This window comes from Candoia aspera, chromosome 1 (assembly GCF_035149785.1).
Source record: "Candoia aspera isolate rCanAsp1 chromosome 1, rCanAsp1.hap2, whole genome shotgun sequence".
NCBI classification, from domain to species: Eukaryota; Metazoa; Chordata; class Lepidosauria; order Squamata; family Boidae; genus Candoia; species Candoia aspera.
In genome coordinates, this window is record NC_086153.1 from 83,648,136 (window position 1) to 83,665,726 (window position 17,591).

The window sequence follows — 17,591 nt, forward strand, 5'->3', positions numbered from 1 at the left end:
TGGAGGATTATATGCACAAGCAGATGTGAGCCTCAGACCTAAGGCTCTCTACATGTGTATCTGTGTTTGTTTTTTACTTATCACTTAGTCTTCAGCAAATGAGTTTGCCAGTATATGTACACATAAACCAGAATCAAATTATGATCAAACTTAGTAGTAAAGGTATCCTGGCAAGGGGGGAAAGAGGCCACTTCTGCTTGGCCATATAGTTAAATCCTAGTACCTAGCTGTTCCTTGGTGCAATCGTTGCTGGTTGGAGCGGCAACCCTGTAGATTAATTTACTGCTTCATTCACAAGCCCCAGACAGTTTTAAAGCTGGATATAGGGGGGTTCTTCTATAGTTTATGTTTTGTACTTGAATATGCACACATGCACCGTTGGATAGAAAAAATGTAAGACTATTATTTTCTCTGAACAGCATCTCTCTTTGACATTTGCTGTATTTTCTTTCATTCTTAATGGAGGCTCACCTTGTAGTTTGAGACAAAATAATCTTTGGGACCGATCTGTTGTAATGCTGAATTTGAGTTAATCAGTATTTTAAGCATCCTAAGACTAACCCCAGGGATGAACTTAAATGTGTGTGAGTGTGTGAAGCAGTGTGCATTGGTCAATCAAGTATCATACACAAAATGCAACTTTTTAATTCTGGTTAAATAGGTGGACAAAAATTGATTAAAAGGATTTTGTGAAATTATATAAATCAGTTTCCTTGATTTAAAAGGAAGTTTGAATATAATGCTGATACAGTATAAATTCTTTAGTTTTCTCTCTAAACTGTATTTCTGAGCAGGTACTAAATAGAAGTGTACTTTCTATGCTATTTGTAAAAGAGAAAAGCAAGAATTAAAATACAGTACAGTAGTTCATCTATTTTGGGGGAGGGAATCTATGAATATTAATTTATGTCTATGAATCTAAGAGCATTCGGTCCAAAATATTTTTATCAGTTAATTGGCATTCCGGCTTCTGAATAATTTTAGCACTGAAATGGCTTTGGTTGCTTGTGTTTAGCTAACTATCTTTGTGAGCATTTTTTTATGTGAGCGTAGAAATATTCACAGATATAATAATATGCATGAGGACATGCAGTAATAGAAACACTTTATTTAATTGCAACAATATGTTTTTATTCATTTGTAAAAGGAACTAATGCCATAATGTCTGGAATAGCATATATGATTTTGAATGAGCTAATAAAACTAGTATCACTCCCACCCCTTGGTAATTTTCAACTGTTGTCTTGGCAGTTCAGTCCTAAGCATGATTGCTTAGCAGTGAGTCCCATTAAATTCAGTGGAGTTCACTTCCAAGGAAATAGATATTGGATTAACAGCTTTAAAATATCAGATCAATCCACCTAGAAGGTCTGTGCATGATTTAAGTTTGACTACCAGCTCGTGAGATGGTTTTGCATGTAGTCTGTGCAGCACTTTGGTTTCAAAGGCTAAATGATATTTCGCAGTGTTTGTGGGGTGGTCACATAGTACCTGTCTGTAACCCCTTGATGCATCTGCATCTTTCCTGTAGATTATGCATCTGTGCCCCCCTCCCCACAGCTGTAGTGAGATCCTTGGAAAAGTTGTGTAGCACTTAAGGCAGCCTTTTTCAACCTTTTGACTCTGGAGGAACCCTTGAAATATTTTTCAGGCCTCGGGGAACCCCTGCACATTCAGGCTCAGTTATAGGCTAGAAGTTACAAAATTATTATATCATATATACAGGGTAGGCCTATCATATGCATCAACAGTGTTCTTAAACTAAAAATAAAGAATGAAACGTATCTCTTTAATGTGAAGTTGACCGAATTTGAAATAATTTTTTAAATAAATTGTGATCTCCCAGGGAACCCCTAGTGACCTCTCGTGGAACCCTAGGGTGCCACGGAACCCTGGTTGAGAAACCCTGACTTAAGGAGTTGCACTCAGGTGGTACATTTTCTTGCATTGGAGTGTTCACTGAAGACAGCTGAGGTTAGTTCCTCTAGAGAAGGAAAGCGTTCTAAAATGCTCATTAGCTAAATGTGGAAATTCCTTTTAATTCCTCCCTGACCAAATAAATATACTTGGGTTTATGGAGCCATACATGTGACCCCTGACAATCTGCCTTTGGCTCCCCATGGTGGCTCAGTGAACACTTTGAGAGACCACAACACTCATTTTACAAATTATTGTCTTTTCTGTAGAATTACGGCCTTGAAACAGACAACATGAAGAACTTGATCCTTAAGTTACGAGCTGCGTCCAACAACCTGCAAAACTACATTGGCAGCCGGAGAAAAAGTTCAAACTATGATGGAAATAGCTCACGCAAACCTCCTAATGAATTCCTCACATCTGTGGTAGAACTCATTGGTGCTGCTAAAGCTCTGCTGACATGGCTGGACAGGTAGGAGGCTGTATATTGTTGAACTCAGCAAATAAGAAGGCAATTCATGGGTCTGGGGGTGATCTATTCCTGACTTAGTGGTAGGATTTCTTTTCCCTTTGCCCATCTTTTTGTCAAGGCAGATATTTGAGGTGAGCCAGCAGAAATACATTTTTCCTTATTTATGTATCTCCCTTGGATTCCCTTTTTATACGAGACATCTCCAGTTACACAGTTCACCTGTAAGACTGCACGGTCAATCTCAAATCGACCAAATTCCTTGTTATGGTAACTAGGCTGGGTTACATTTTGCAGTTTATTCTTAAGCAGGCAAGTGGAATACTCAGCAGGTAGTCCCATTGAGTGCAGTAGGGATTGCTCCCAGGTGAGAAGATGCAAGATTGCAGCCTGGATTGCCTGTTTCCTCATTGGGGCATAAAAGGAATTAAGCCAGAAGCCTAAAGAAGAAAATGTTGAGAGAAATGTCAACTACTTTAAAATTAGCTACTTTATAGGTAATATTATGAATGACAGTATAGTGACAACTGCAGTGGAAGATGGCAAGTAGCTGAGAAGATCCTGCCGCAGCCTGAGATTTGGAGATAGGACAGAACCTCTTGCATCCTGCCAGCTTGTGAAGCAGGAAATGTAGAGGAGAGACATTGTGAGATGTCCTTCAAATGGGCTTTGTTTCTAGAGATGGGTCATAATCGTTGCACCTACCTACCTACGTACCAGGCTGAAATTTCCTTTTGCAAGCAGAGACAAGCTACATTCAAAGATTAGACTAAGTTTCCCGCTATAAGACATAAACAAACAAGGACAGAAGAGTTAACATTGAATACAAGCAGAGATGTTCAGTATTTGGAGGTGAACCAGGCAATGGTGCTTCAGATCTGGCATCAGCTTCCTGTTGGCAATTCCTTAAAGGAGTTGCTTCTTTTCCTCAGCGTGTCCAGCAGCCATGCAGGCTTAGGAATATACTCATTTCAGTTCAGGAATCTCCTTAACTCAAACATTTTCTGAAGCTCAAATGGCTATCTTGCTAGGCCAAGAAAAGTCATGGCTCCTTCAAGGAACTGCCAAAAGGTACAGCAAGGGGCCCAATGCTGAATCCTAAGCATTTTGATTGCTTCAGAGCCAAACTTTGCACATATCACATTGTCCTCTAAAGAGCTTTCCAAAGCAATTTATGCTGAGAGAAAATGTCTTGCAGCAGGTCATTCAGTGAACTTCATAGGTGAATGAAAAATTGATCCTGGGTTTCCCTCGTTGTAGTCCAACATCTGAACCTTGTGCTTTGCAGGGGTCCTGTTCAGTTTGTCACATGTAAAACTGCTGTTTGAGTACAGAGGGGCTGCAGGGAAATATCTTTAGTAGTCCAAGCCCTGCCACTGCACAGTATGTTCTGCTTTATGTCCATACGTACACCAGTATGTACTGGCAGGGCAAGCTACTGTATATAAACAGGGAGCAATCTCCACACAAAACCAAGATTATGGCAACCAGCTTGATTGATAACTGGCAAATAGAGGGAGAAAGTGTAGAAGCAGTGAAAGACTTTGTATTTCTAGGTGCGAAGATTACTGCAGATGCTGACTGCAGTCAGGAAATCCGAAGACGCTTAATCCTTGGGAGAAGAGCAATGACAAATCTCGATAAAATAGTTAAGAGCAGAGACATCACACTGACGACAAAGGCCCGCATAGTTAAAGCAATGGTGTTCCCCATAGTAACATATGGCTGCGAGAGCTGGACCATAAGGAAGGCTGAGAGAAGGAAGATCGATGCTTTTGAACTGTGGTGTTGGAGGAAAATTCTGAGAGTGCCTTGGACTGCAAGAAGGTCAAACCAGTCCATACTCCAGGAAATAAAGCCAGACTACTCACTTGAGGAATGATATTAAAGGCAAAACTGAAATACTTTGGCCACATAATGAGAAGACAGGACACCCTGGCGAAGATGCTGATGCTAGGGAGAGTGGAGGGCAAAAGCAAGAGGGGCCAACCACGGGCAAGGTGGATGGATGATATTCTAGAGGTGATGGACTCGTCCCTGGGGGAGCTGGCGGTGTTGACGACCGACAGGAAGCTCTGGCGTGGGCTGGTCCATGAAGTCACGAAGAGTCGGAAGTGATTAAACAAATAAACAACAACAATGTCCACACTCACTTGCATTGATGATGTTACCTAGTTGGGTAATGAAACAACCCTGCTCAGAAAGCACCAAGGACTCCATGTTCTGCTTTCTCAGGATTTCAGAACAGACATCTGTAGTGGGATGGCTACTACACCAGAGCAGGTGCCCCACTCTAGTTTAGAACCTTGGAGGCTCCCTGGTGCAGGTGTTTGCCCTGGATCTATAAAGAGCTAGAAGTTTCTGCAGGATGGGAGGCAGCTTATATACCACCCTCACCCCCCAAGCTGATTTTGTCTTTGCCTGGACCTTTCCTGCAGATAACGATAGAATCAGGCGACTGACTTTCTATAAAAGGCTTTTGTTTTCCAGTCCAGTCCAATTCTATTTTAGAATGAGATTAAATATAGATAATTGTCTTTAAAAAGTAATTTTGTATTTTAATGTAAGGCCTTGTAATTCTGTGGGCTGTACATAAATTGCTATCAAAATTGACTTTCAAACCAAACACACACAGTGGATTTTGGTGTTCATTAATTTGTATCACTTGGCTTTGGGGCCAAGAGATAAGTGATGTTTTTGTCTCTAGCCTTGCCAAGTGTTCTTCTTTGTTTACTTTCTCCCACAGCTCAGTCAGAGCCATTTGTTCCTCTGTGAGAAAAGTTGAATGAGGGGCAGTTGGTGATGCTGTGGCAGTGAGAGCATTTTTATTTGCTTTTGATGCCTGATTTGGGGCCAAGTCATCTCTGGGGCCGGGGTTAGAAAGTACTTCCCTTTACTTTGGCTTAGAGAAAAGAATGACCTCCGACAGCGGATATGTGGATATGTTACCGACAGGAAAGCATTTGTTAGAACATTAAGGATTCCTGCAGGGTGGAGAGATTACTCCTTTTGCTTTGTAGATTCCCAGTTATGGTAGGTGTAAGGACTCTTGTTGGTGGAGTAAGGCTCATTGTACCATTATTCCATCCAGTTGAATTGATATTATATACCAGTGTTTCTCAACCTTGACAACTTTAAGATAGGTGGACTTCAACTCCCAGAATTCCCCAGCCAGCATGCATAAAGTCTACCCATCTTAAAGTTGCTGAGGTTGAGATATAGCTACTGTTTTCTGCTGGATTTCCCTAGATTTTCTTTTCCATTTTTCTGGGTGTTTTTTCCCCCTTCCCTTGGACCTACATTGGCTGAATTGTACTTTATACAACAAACTCTAATGCAGAAACTTCAGAAGCTTCATTCTATCAAATCAGATTGTTGTCCACTTGATTCAGGATTGTGTCTCTGCTGACTGGCAACACCTCTTCAGGGTTCCCAGTTTTAACAAGAGATCCCATATTTGAACCCGGAGTTGATGAAAGGAAAATGTGCTGTACAAATGAGGTTCCCTGTCATTAACAAGATGATCACCAGCATTAAACTGTTTGCAAATATGGATCAGAGAATAGGCAGGAATAAATATTTAGCTTGTCACCCCTTCCAAACACTATCCTGTCACTTAGGTTTGTGTCATGATGATAGCTGTGTTTGTGGTGGGCTATCTCCAAAGTAAATCTTTTCTGATTCTTGTATTTCAACCTCTGTTAAGAATGGTGGTCTTTGATTTATTCAGTTAAGTGCATTGATTTCCTAACATGCTTTTGACTAGCTGATATAAACTCAGCATGGGCACATATTGATAGGCCTGAAGTAAGATTTAGGGGCTATATATAGGTCACTGGAAGAGTGCAGTGGAAAGGAACAGGTCAGACAGTTCCAACCATCTACCTGATGATTGGAAAGCCACAATCAAGTCAGAATGGACAATACTGACTCAAGATGGATGCTGTGGGTAGAGTAGACTTCTTTAACTTAGGCTGAATTCTTGGTGACTTCATGGGCATGTCCAGATGGGGCAGGAACGGTATTTAAATTACTTCTCAGGGTAGCCTTTAGCCCTGGAATTTCTTAGTAGTCTCCCATTGAGCTGTTAACAAGGCCCAGTACTCTTAGCTTCCAACCTGAGACAGGGTTAGCCAGGTACCATGAGTCTGAATGTCTTATGTCGCTAAAATAGCTGTTCCCTATTCAGCTCCTGGGGTCAAGTGTGATGGGGAGACCTGTTCCCAGTCAGAGGTCTCTGCTTCTCAAAACACTCTGTTAGAGACTGTGATTATAACTGTGAATCTAACCAGAGTGAGTAAATATTTTTCTGCTCCCATGGGTGGCATTGATTCATTCTGGGTAATAGCAGTTAGATTAATTTTAAAAATAACACTGAGGTCAATCTGAACTGAAATTTTATGAATTTTAACTAAGCTTAGCTTTTAGATAATAATTACATACTTAGAAAAATTGCTTTTCATTTTCTGTATTTATTTATATTTATTTATATATCAAATTTATATGGCTGCCCATCGTGCAAAAAGTGACTCAGGGTGGCTTACAAGATATAAACTATATATATATATACATATATATACACACACACACACACACAATCATTATTAAAAATTATAAAAAATCATAAGGCACAAAGGAGATTAGATGTTAACAGCAATAAAGGAGCCACCTCAAGATCTCACCAGTCCCCTGGGACCCCCAGGCCTGATGACATAGCTAGGTCTTGAGGGACTTCTGGATAATAAGTAGGGATGGTGCTAACTTCTGTTTATCCACAGAAATGCTCTGTCATGCCTCCTAAATATTAGATCAGTGTTTCACAGATCTGTGTATCATAGTACTAGGAGTAACTCCCTTCCATTCCACCACACACAATATGAGGGTTGGTATCTTAAGCTTACAATGGCATAAGGAAATCATCTTAACCCCTTAATGTAGGCTCTGGAAAAGGAGCCAAGTGGGATGTATCCTTTTCCATCACATATATGGAGACTGGGGAGAAGAAGAAGCAGTAATTGGAACTTGTGCTCCTTCCTTCCTTCCTTCCTTCCTTCCTTCCTTCCTTCCTTCCTTCCGCCACTGACAGAAATGACCCTATCGTGTTCCTAAATCCACTGCTCAGTTTCTGCACAAGATACTGCCTTTGGAAAACTAAAGTAAAACAGACCCTGCCTTTCCCCAGGGGTAGAAGTCTTCAGAAAATCCCGTATTGGAACTCTGATTATGACCTATTGTAAGTAGCCATGAAAAGTGATATGATCACCCTGCACAAACCAATTTATGATAATCAAGCATGACAACATATAGTAGCCCTGTCATTATACACACTAAGCTTCTAATAATGACTATTGTTGTGTGGCCTCTCTTTTCCTTAAAGGAACATTCTTGTCTTACCACAGGACTCCATTTACTGGGATAGCTGACTTTTCTGTGACAAAGAATAAAATCATTCAGCTGTGCTTGGATCTTACTACCACTGTTCAGAAGGTCAGTTAAGAGATTGTGTATGTGTGTTTCCTTTCTTTGCTTCTGCCCTTATGCTTCCTAAATTTCCCCAAAGGAATGCAAAATATTGGATGTACAGAAATAATTGTAATATAATTTTATGAGCAGCTTAGTGATCCATGTGAGTTTTGGATTTGTACTATTGGGTCAAGCTGTTCCCAGGTATTCTTGCTTTGGTCTCCCACAGCTAATACTATTATTTTAACAATGATTTTTTATTTACTGATTACTTAAGAATTTACAAGTCCATTTTAGACTTTGAATTCTAACAGTACATTTGTGGCAGCCATCAGTTGCTAGTAGCCCTGCAGTGTCTACATCTATGAGTTTATGAAAAATATGGGTTTATCAAGTATGATAATTTTTCCCAGGTTTTCATTGGTAACACATCTTATTTTTTTTTAAATGCCAGGATGGTATGAAGTTTGCCATGAAGCAAGGCAGTTTCAGTCATGAATAATTTACACATAGCAGTTTATGCACATTTTTCCTAGCAGCAACTTTTTGTAGTTGTAGGATCTATAAAACCTAAAAGCGATACAAAACAGCAATACCCAGAAGGCAATAAGAAAGGGGATATATTCACCCAAAAAGAAAGGCAGAAGGAAATATAAGATACATTCAAATGCAGAAACAATTTAGAGTCAGACTAAACATAACAACATTTGCTGGAGTAACAGAAAGGTCCGGTAAGTTCTTTAACTCACAGCTGTGTCTAAAACCTGCCTCTGGATGTGTAGGGCTTATGGGCAGCTGTAGCTTCACTCCATTCAGTGGATATTAGCATTTGTTTCTTTCCCACCAGCCCTAGCCTTTATTGTCACTTTCTACAGCTTGGATCAAGATAAATTATTTTAAGCTGTAACCAGTCGAGGTAACTCTGCTGACAGACAAGAGTGCCATCAATTGATCCAGGTGAGACTTTTATCAGTGGAATAAGAAGGAAAGACTATTTTTTCCCTCTAACCCCCAAATCTGCTGTAAGTGGGGGGCTGCAGTAGAGAAAGGAAAACAGCCAAAAATGTCCTCCTTTCCTGTTCCAGTGAGAGAAGTCTGGTGGTTCAACAAGTCTTCCATCTGGGATGCAACACTAACTGGATGCTACCTTAAAGTCTTGTGTTTGCCAGCATGTCCACTTTGCCATTTTGGCTCACGCACTTCCTTAAAACTAGAAGAAACAGTGTAATCTTCTAGTTCTAATTCTTCCATTGCTCTTGTTGAATAAATAATGCTTTCTATACTTTTATGCTCTGCTGGATATAGTCCTTTCAGCAGTATCTTTGCAGCGTGTCAGATAATACTTGCAAAGCCAAATACTTTTCTATGAGAATACATTGTGAATCACATTTCTGTGGTTACCTTTGTGCAGATGAAGACAGTAGAAGTACTGCTGGATGGATGGGATGCAGAGTACTTCAGCTGGAGGCCTATTTATCAAATAGGTCTTCCTGCCCCTTGCTTGCTTCCTGTTATTTCCCATTCCCTTCAACTAGGAACTCCCAAAGATCAAACATTAAACCTTCAAAGTTGAGTGGGATTTGGCAGTGCATCAACTGAAGCTGCTGCCCACCATTTTTAAGCAGAAGGAAGATTTGCACATATTAGAGGTCCTTATTTAGATGTAAATCATTGTTTTTTAAATAAGGTTTTTTTACATTGTGTGTTCAGAAGACGGACAGGTTATATCACAGTTGTAAGGCACATGCCTTACATGCTAGATTGAGTGCCTTGTTCAGTCATCCTGATCATTCCTCAGCACCTCTTGTTAGGGTTGGGAAATATTTGTTTCTGAAACCCTGGAAACCTGCTGCCAGATCGTTGAGGGACCGGTAGTTTAACTCTGTTTCTTTAACAAACTATTTTGTCTTATGTGAGAAAAGGCTATGATTAAAGGGCTTATAAAAAAATAACACTTTATAACCAGCAGTTATGGTTCTTGCTGAAGTTTCTACACAATTTTCTTGTATGGCAAAAATAGTTGCACTATATGATTCAATCTGTTTTTGCACAGAGAATAAGATTTCTGGATCGTTGTCAAAGACCTCTACACTATCCTCTGTACTCCAGACATATTTTACTGACCGGACAAGTCAATCAAGTAAAAATTACAGTTTGATGCTATATAAGGATCTTCCAGTAATAGAATATGTTCCTTTCTTTTTAAGGACTGCCTTGTAGCTGAAATGGAAGATAAAGTTCTCAATGTAGTAAGTATAAACGTTTGTGTTAAACTCATTTTTTGAATTCCTTTCTGTTAAGGATTTTTTTTTTATGATTGAAAGCAGCTTTACTTATTATGACGCTCAGTAGGAACAGCAGGCATCTATGGCTTCTTATTGCATAGTTTCCAGGCTTATCTAATCATCTAAAATGAGGAAGTCCAAACTATTTTTGGATGATCCAAAAGCCCTGTTCTGACATTCAGCTTGCCTAGTTGAAGGCTAAAAGTGGGTCAAGATGGAGGGTGCATTCAGGCATTTCTCTATTATCTTTACCCTGCTGATTCAGTTTGGTTTTCCTCTGCTCTGAAATGCAAATACAACTCTCTGCATTATTCTGGGTTCCAGCTCAGATGGTGGTTTATTTTGTTTCTCAAAGAAATGCATATAGACTCTTATCCTGTCTTCGCAAGACTTATGACTAAATACACCAAGGTTGAACATGAGGATATTGGCCCATCAGATGGAGAGTTTGCATTCATATTCCTTTTCTGCATGAGTAGAGAAACATCAGGACAGGAAATGGAGGACAATGGAGGCTGCTTGTATTGTGACCCACAGAGCAAGCAAATGAAAGACTTTTGTGAGCTTGCATTGCTTCTGCTCTTTCTTCAGTCTACTCAACCCTGCTGAGTTTCAGGAGAGCTGTCAAACTTGGCTTTTTAAGAGAGCCATGGATCTGATGTAAGTTAGGAGCCTCCAGCCTGGGTTGTGTTTGGATGTTTATTGTTCTTTCAGTGGCCGTAGTTGTCTTCGTAATTCTTTTTGCTGTTGTGGTTCTTTTGTCATAGAGTTTTACTGTTTTAATCTTCTTACTGAAGGAAGGGAATATTAGCCATTCAGAATCCCACTGGACTGGAGTGGCATATAAATCCCAGTAAATAGTATCATTAATGTAATATCTGTGGAAAAGGGTTCTGTTTCTCTTTAAGTCACTGCCTCGCATACAGTTGCTGGTGCAAAGTGTTGTGATACAGAGAAGCAAGGTACTCTGTTTTGAGGCCTCCAGTTGAAGTATGAGGTGAATGGCTTTGCTTCCACAGAGCAGAGCTCACTGGTCTGGGGACAGAACTTTCAGGAGAATGCATGACAATACATTACAACAGTAGAAAAACACTCTTTTGACTCAGAATTGATTTGAAAGGAGAATTTTCCAAATAACGTTTGCTGTAGTCTTGTGACTGGGATAAGGATGCAGTGACCTGCTTTCAATATTTTGTAATGGTTAATCGTTGCTTCCTCCTTTTGACACGAATCAGGCTGTGTTCTTTGATAAGGCCTTCCGCCTGCCAGATAGATGGTGAGGAATTCAGAGAATCTAAAAATACTCACACCTCAATTCAGAACAGAACAATTGTTGATTGCCCTCTTTAAAAAATCCATACGCCCTTCTATTTATGCATTATGGTCCTTTCAGTACTCTTACTTTTTTATAGTAACATTGTTTGGGTGTGTGTGTGTGTGTGTTTTAATTGCTTTCAGCAACTGTGTTCTAACAATGTGAGAAGCTTATGGCTAGTCATGAATGTTCCCATCCAGCCCAATGGCTCCTTTTCACACTTCCCCATAACCCTTTCTGGTGGCCACGATTGTCTAGTTAATGGCTAAATGTATGTTGGATTGGAGCCTTAGAAGTGCTTCTGAAACTCTTCCTGTACCAGTGGTAACATTCCTCATGTGGCAGATGCTGTGGTGGGTTATGGCTTTCGGGCAATTCTTTCAAATAGCGGTAAGAGTCAAGCTTGTTAGTCAAATCCCAACATTTGTATACACTGTTCCTGCCTTTTGCAATATGAGGTGCCAGGTATGAATATTACTGGGGCTATAATTGTTTGTACTAGATGCAAGACACAGATAAATGTGGTTCCTCTAATAAATTATGGAATGGAACTTGCAACAATACAGTATTGGATTTGAAATCACATGTACATATTGGCGAACAAGGGACAAAAATTGATAGCAAGGAGAAGCTGGAAATAACAAGGTTGCATAGTGTTGGAGAATTTTAGATGATTGATGATTGGGTTAATGGATTATTCTGGCTGACAGTGGAATTGCACACATAAGGTGGTTTGCCACAGTGGGCTGTTAAATAAAAGGAGTATCTTTTATTTAACTTGTGGGATGTTTATATTTCTAAATTGACCTCAGCAGATCTCAGAGCACATTCCTGTTCTTGGCTTTCCTTGATTTTCTGAAATAATGCTTCACAAGGATTTTTGAAGATTCTATCTGAAGTTTGTTTTCCTACTTCACCATTAAAATACTCCTTTTATGACTGTTTGGCAATATTTTATTTTTCAATTTTCAAAGGATTTGACCATAAACATTCTTGCATATAATTGTGCATGTCTGCATAATGGTTCTCCGAGACATAACCCAACATTATTTGCATCTTTCTTTGATTTGTATTAATTTGCATTTTGAAAGGAAATGAAACATCTGAAGGTGCTAAGTCCAAATTGTTCCTTGAGTTCTGTTTTCTCTGCAAGTACATTGAATAGTTTACAGACTCATTCTGCTGACATTCTATTGATTTCATCCTTTTTTGGCACATACATATATACCTTTGCACACTTCTAAAATTGATGTGATGTGGAAACAATCCTGAGTGTTTATTATTCAGTGATAAAATTGTAGATGTTGATTGTGCAAAGATGCATTCTTTTGAGAAGACTGCCTCTTGCTCCTGCCTTCCTGTACCTTTTTCTACAATTGTGTTGCACATCTTTCCATTTCTCTGCTAGCTGCAGCCTCCAAGTTCCAATGCTGTTGGCTGCTTTTGTTGATTGACAGGAGGAAAGCTCTCCTTAGATCCTTCATCTCAGCATTCTATGACTTAATATTCTCTCAACTTATGTTGAGGGACTTCTTCTTAATTCAGAAGGAAAGGCTTATGTCTAGAGGAAAGGGCCATATATTTGATAGCTTAGCAATTCAATATATGTACAGAGTGGGAAGGGGAAGGGAGATTTTCCCTGTGATCTTGGCTAGTGGTTGTATCTTTTCAAAAAATTGTCGACTGTGCATTCGATGGAAGGGAGAAGGTTGACTTTTCTTCCACCTTGTGCTGTAAATGTCTTGCTGAAGCATAGTAAATAGCAGCTGAAAAGCAGGGATCGCAATAGCAAAATTATAGCACGGGAAGACTTTGTACTGCCCTGCCTGTTCTAAACCAGCTTCTCCCTGCTCAGCTTCAATTTCCTCTAATCTGATCCCCCCCGCCCCCCATATCATTAAATGTGCATTTCTGACCCAACATTTTGGGGTTCCAAACAAGGCAATAAAATGTTCTTTTCATTTCAAATATGCACCCATATTTAGGTATCCAAGGCAACTTATCATATAATTTTTTGAAATACGTAAATACTATAAATGTTAAAACCTAAATATTAACATTGCAGCCAAATGCCAACTCAGACAGAAATACATTTACCTGTAAATTTTATTTAAATGCATATTAAATGCTTAATATTGGATTTTGTTGACTATTTTAGGAAATTAATTCTACAATTGAGTGGTCACTGAGATAATTAGACTTAACATTTTTTCTGTCATTTGGATTTGATACATACAGTAGGTGATAAAATCAAGGCAGAGTTTTTGGTACCAAGCCTTTAGAACATGTTCTCTTCTACTTGGTTTTCTCTGGATGTGATGAGATTGCAAATCCAACAATTCCTAGCTGTTGTCCTTGCTGGCTGGAAATTCCCAATACATGTAGAGGGCATGAAGGCTGACTTAAGCTACAGGAGAGGAGAATCTCCTTAGGATCCTGATTAATTGGGGGCTCTCAGGGTAATTCACAATTGGGCTCAGCCTATATGTTATTGTTTGTCCCAGTGGACTTTTCCTATTAGGGAGGAAGCTATTATTTACTGTATCCCCAGCCTGTGAATGATAAACAATTATAGCCTTTTTGGGTCATTTGTGATCCAAAGTTACAAAGGTCCTGAATTATGGCTGTAGAATATTGAGTCTGAAACAAAGGACCACAGCTTTGTTACCCAGTGGAGCTAATGAAAGTTAACTTCTGGCAGCTGCTGTATCCTATAATCTGGGAAAAGCACTAAAACAACAATACTTAATTTAGATCTTCTTTTCTTTGTTCAAGGAGGACATAGGGTCTGTGCAATAGACCAAGCCCCCCCCCCCACCTGAAATAATGCTGTAAATGATGTTCTCGTTCCTTTCTAGTCTAAGGTTTTGAATGGAATCTGTGATAAGACTATACGGTCAACAACTGATCCATTGATGAGTCAGGGTGCCTGTCTCGAAGAGGTTCACTTAAACAACATCAAACCTGGGGAAGGTTTGGTAAGAATATTTGCATTTTCTTACTCTTCTAAATTGCTGCCAGCTATTACTTTAAAGTTTATTGAAAGTAACAAAGTCTACTTTATCTTCCCAAGCAGGAGGGGTCAAAAAAGTCAAGATGGAAGCCACAATCACACAAGTGAAGTCCTGCCCCTTTTTTACATGCATCTTGTCCACAACCTGTGTGCAGATATGAAAAGGTGTAGGCCTTTGGTCATGGCCACCATCTTGACATTTTTGACACCCACACCCTCTCATGGACACTCCTGTTTGTGAAGGTATTTTGACTGAGCTGAGAGAGAACAAGCACCTAATTAGTTTGAACTTGTAATCTGTAATATGAAACCCATCATTCTTTATGTCCAGGACTTTAAATTTTTTCCAGTAGGGAATTCTCTCACAAAGTATCCTTCTATATACAAGAGAACAGAGAAACACTTAAAAATACGGATCTGTGTACTGGCCTGAAATTTCATCTTGAGGCCCATTAAGTTTTGCCTTTGCTAGAAATGTGAATATCAAGAGAGGACTGTGTTATTAATATTAAAGACTAATTATATTAAAATAGATTCTTTTTAGAGGAGCAACATACTGAATTATTACGAACCTCAGAGTGGTGTGTACTCTTAGAAAAAAGTCTTTAAAAGCTGAATTTGACAACTGGCATGCATTATACATGTGTGTTGAAGATTTTCTAGGCTGTGTTCAGAGTAAAGCTTTTCAGCCATTCCCACGAGACACATGCTCATTTTGTATCCCTCATCTAAATACTGAGATATGTATATGAGGGAAGGTTCTCCTTACATATATTTATTTTATTTATTTATTTATCACATATGCTTGTATGGTGCTTCAACTGTATGATTCTAAGTGGCTTCGAGCATAACAAACAATGCATAAAATGTGTTACAATAAATCAAAATTCATCAACGTAAATATTTTATGCTTATTTATTTATTTATTAGATTGGTTAAGGCTGCCCAATTCCAATCAGTAATAACAAAAGTAGCAATAAGTACTACCAGCACAGATTGGACAAAATAATACCATCCTAACATAACATCAAGCAGCCTTGAGTAAACAAAAAGATTCCTTTTAATTCCCCATGTTAAAGACCAGGATAAACAATTGCTCCCCTTTGCCATTCAAGAATGTTCTCTTTGTGAAGTTCTCCTAAGAAATAAATTGACTTATGGTCACTTTTCCTCTTTGATTGATTTGGAGGGGTCTCTGTGTTAAGTGGTTTTTGCTTAGAGCCTCACCTCCAGAGGTGAGAAGCTTTTTTTTTCTTCTTTTTGCAGAAGGAGACTGTACTTTGTTTACACAGTTCAACAAGGCTGTGCAATGCAGCTCCTCAGAAATAATTGTCTGAATACATTTGTGGTATAACTGTGGATGAGCTGTAATTATTCTTGTGCTTATTTTATCTTTCCACCCCCCCAATTTAGGGAATGTACATAAAATCTACTTATGACGGATTACATGTTGTTACTGGGACCACAGAAAATGTAAGTATTTTTAATGTCTTCATCAAAGGAAAATTAACACAAGCTATTTGAAATAAAGTTGAACCCAAGGCAAAAACTTGATAGAAAGCAGATTCTGAACTTGTTATATTTTCATATATTTTGGTTTCATAACCTTATCATTATCTTACTGCTGACTGCAGTAATTTAATTTAGCATGTGTATGTTTGGCTGTATCTGCCTGTCTCATATCCACCCTTTGGTTTAGTTTGCTACATGCAAATCACTAGCAATGTTTCCAAATGCTACTTGGGGTTGTACTAACTGGAATTCCCAGAACTATTGTTGAGCAAAGCGCTTAGACTGTTTGGTTTAATAAATGCAGGCTCAACAAATACGTGCTTGTATAGTGCATTCCGTTCCTTCTGAAAGCACCAGCAGGATATTTAGACTGGGTATAGAAGGTAAGAGTCCATATACTTCCTGGGAATCAAAGGAACTTATTGAAGTAAGAGAAAGGTAGTTTTTTAAATGCAAAACGTCTCCAGAGTTGAAAAGGAAAAGCCATGGGGATGTATGTCATGGGTGTGAAAACTAACGATAAGAGTTCTGGTTTCATTTTTGCCTGAGCAGAAAGATAGTGGTTCTCTTCTATACCCAGTCCTGCCCCACTGCTCTGCAGATATGGAATTGGATTATAGTTCCCATTCTCCCTGGCCAACGTGGCCATTGGCCATTTGAGAATATCGTTTTGCTGCCTATCACAAACTTTTAAAATACTTAAGCCATGGAGATGTTCAGATCTGTTGCAATAACCAGTGAGGGTGAATTTGTGCACAGTTGAAATGATGACTAGAGACTCAACTCAAGTTTCCCTAATCATGCCAAATTGGCTTTTTAGATTTACTGTTGTTATATTTTCTTTTTGAAGGAACTCAGTGCTAGGAACCTTAGTTGGCACTCACAAATATGTAACCTTCCTTTCTTGAGGTTTCCAGATCTCTGCTGAGGAATCATGTCGCTAAGATAAATGTCCTTTCCCTTCTTTGCAGCAGTGCAATGATACTGCCTTGCCTCTGGTGGCTTCCTGTCATTTGGTATCTATCCAGCTGCATCTCTGACCTAGCAGGTCTTAATGCCATGGAGAGATGTGTCTGATTCCTGTCAGGTGACAGGATTTCCAAGTTGTTTTTAATGACTTTTGATTTCCTGCATTTGGTGGAAATGTTTTGACCCAAACAAAACTTTCCAGTCATCTTCTAAATACTGGCGAAGGAAGCTGAGTGGGCTGTTTCTTCTGTTCTGTTTATTAACAAATTAATTCTCAATTGTGAAAGAGTGTGGTTTGGATACACAATGTATGTTTTAGACTCAGGTGTCTGTGATTGTGTGTTCAGAGAGATTGGCTGGGTTTGGCGAAGGAATGTTGTTACTCAGAAAAGGAAGTTCTCATAAAGTGTGTATGTTTCCCAATGTCTTTCCTTTCTTTCCCCAGAGCTTCCATTTATGAAAATGCAACATGTATAAACCCCCTAATGCTGATGTGTAAGATAGGAATGTGTTAGATCAGTCAGATGATGGTGGGTCTCTTTCCTGGCAAGATTTTCCCTTCTCAGGTAGCCCCAGGGGGATTATCTTGTCCTGCTTTGCACCTGATAAGAGAACAAGGGAAATGAGCCATTTGTTTCAGCTGATTTG

The 17,591-nt window shown here is 39.2% G+C and overlaps 1 protein-coding gene across 1 annotated transcript in view; it reads left to right on the forward strand.

The window, feature by feature from the left end:
- Positions 1–17,591, forward strand: part of CNKSR3 (CNKSR family member 3) — a 69,208-nt gene that overhangs the window by 40,187 nt on the left and 11,430 nt on the right. The window contains exons 3-7 of the mRNA XM_063308351.1: positions 2,187–2,389; positions 7,786–7,873; positions 10,057–10,098; positions 14,308–14,427; positions 15,876–15,935. Coding sequence (XP_063164421.1) covers positions 2,187–2,389; positions 7,786–7,873; positions 10,057–10,098; positions 14,308–14,427; positions 15,876–15,935 — 513 coding nt within the window. The remainder of the gene's footprint in view (positions 1–2,186; positions 2,390–7,785; positions 7,874–10,056; positions 10,099–14,307; positions 14,428–15,875; positions 15,936–17,591) is intronic.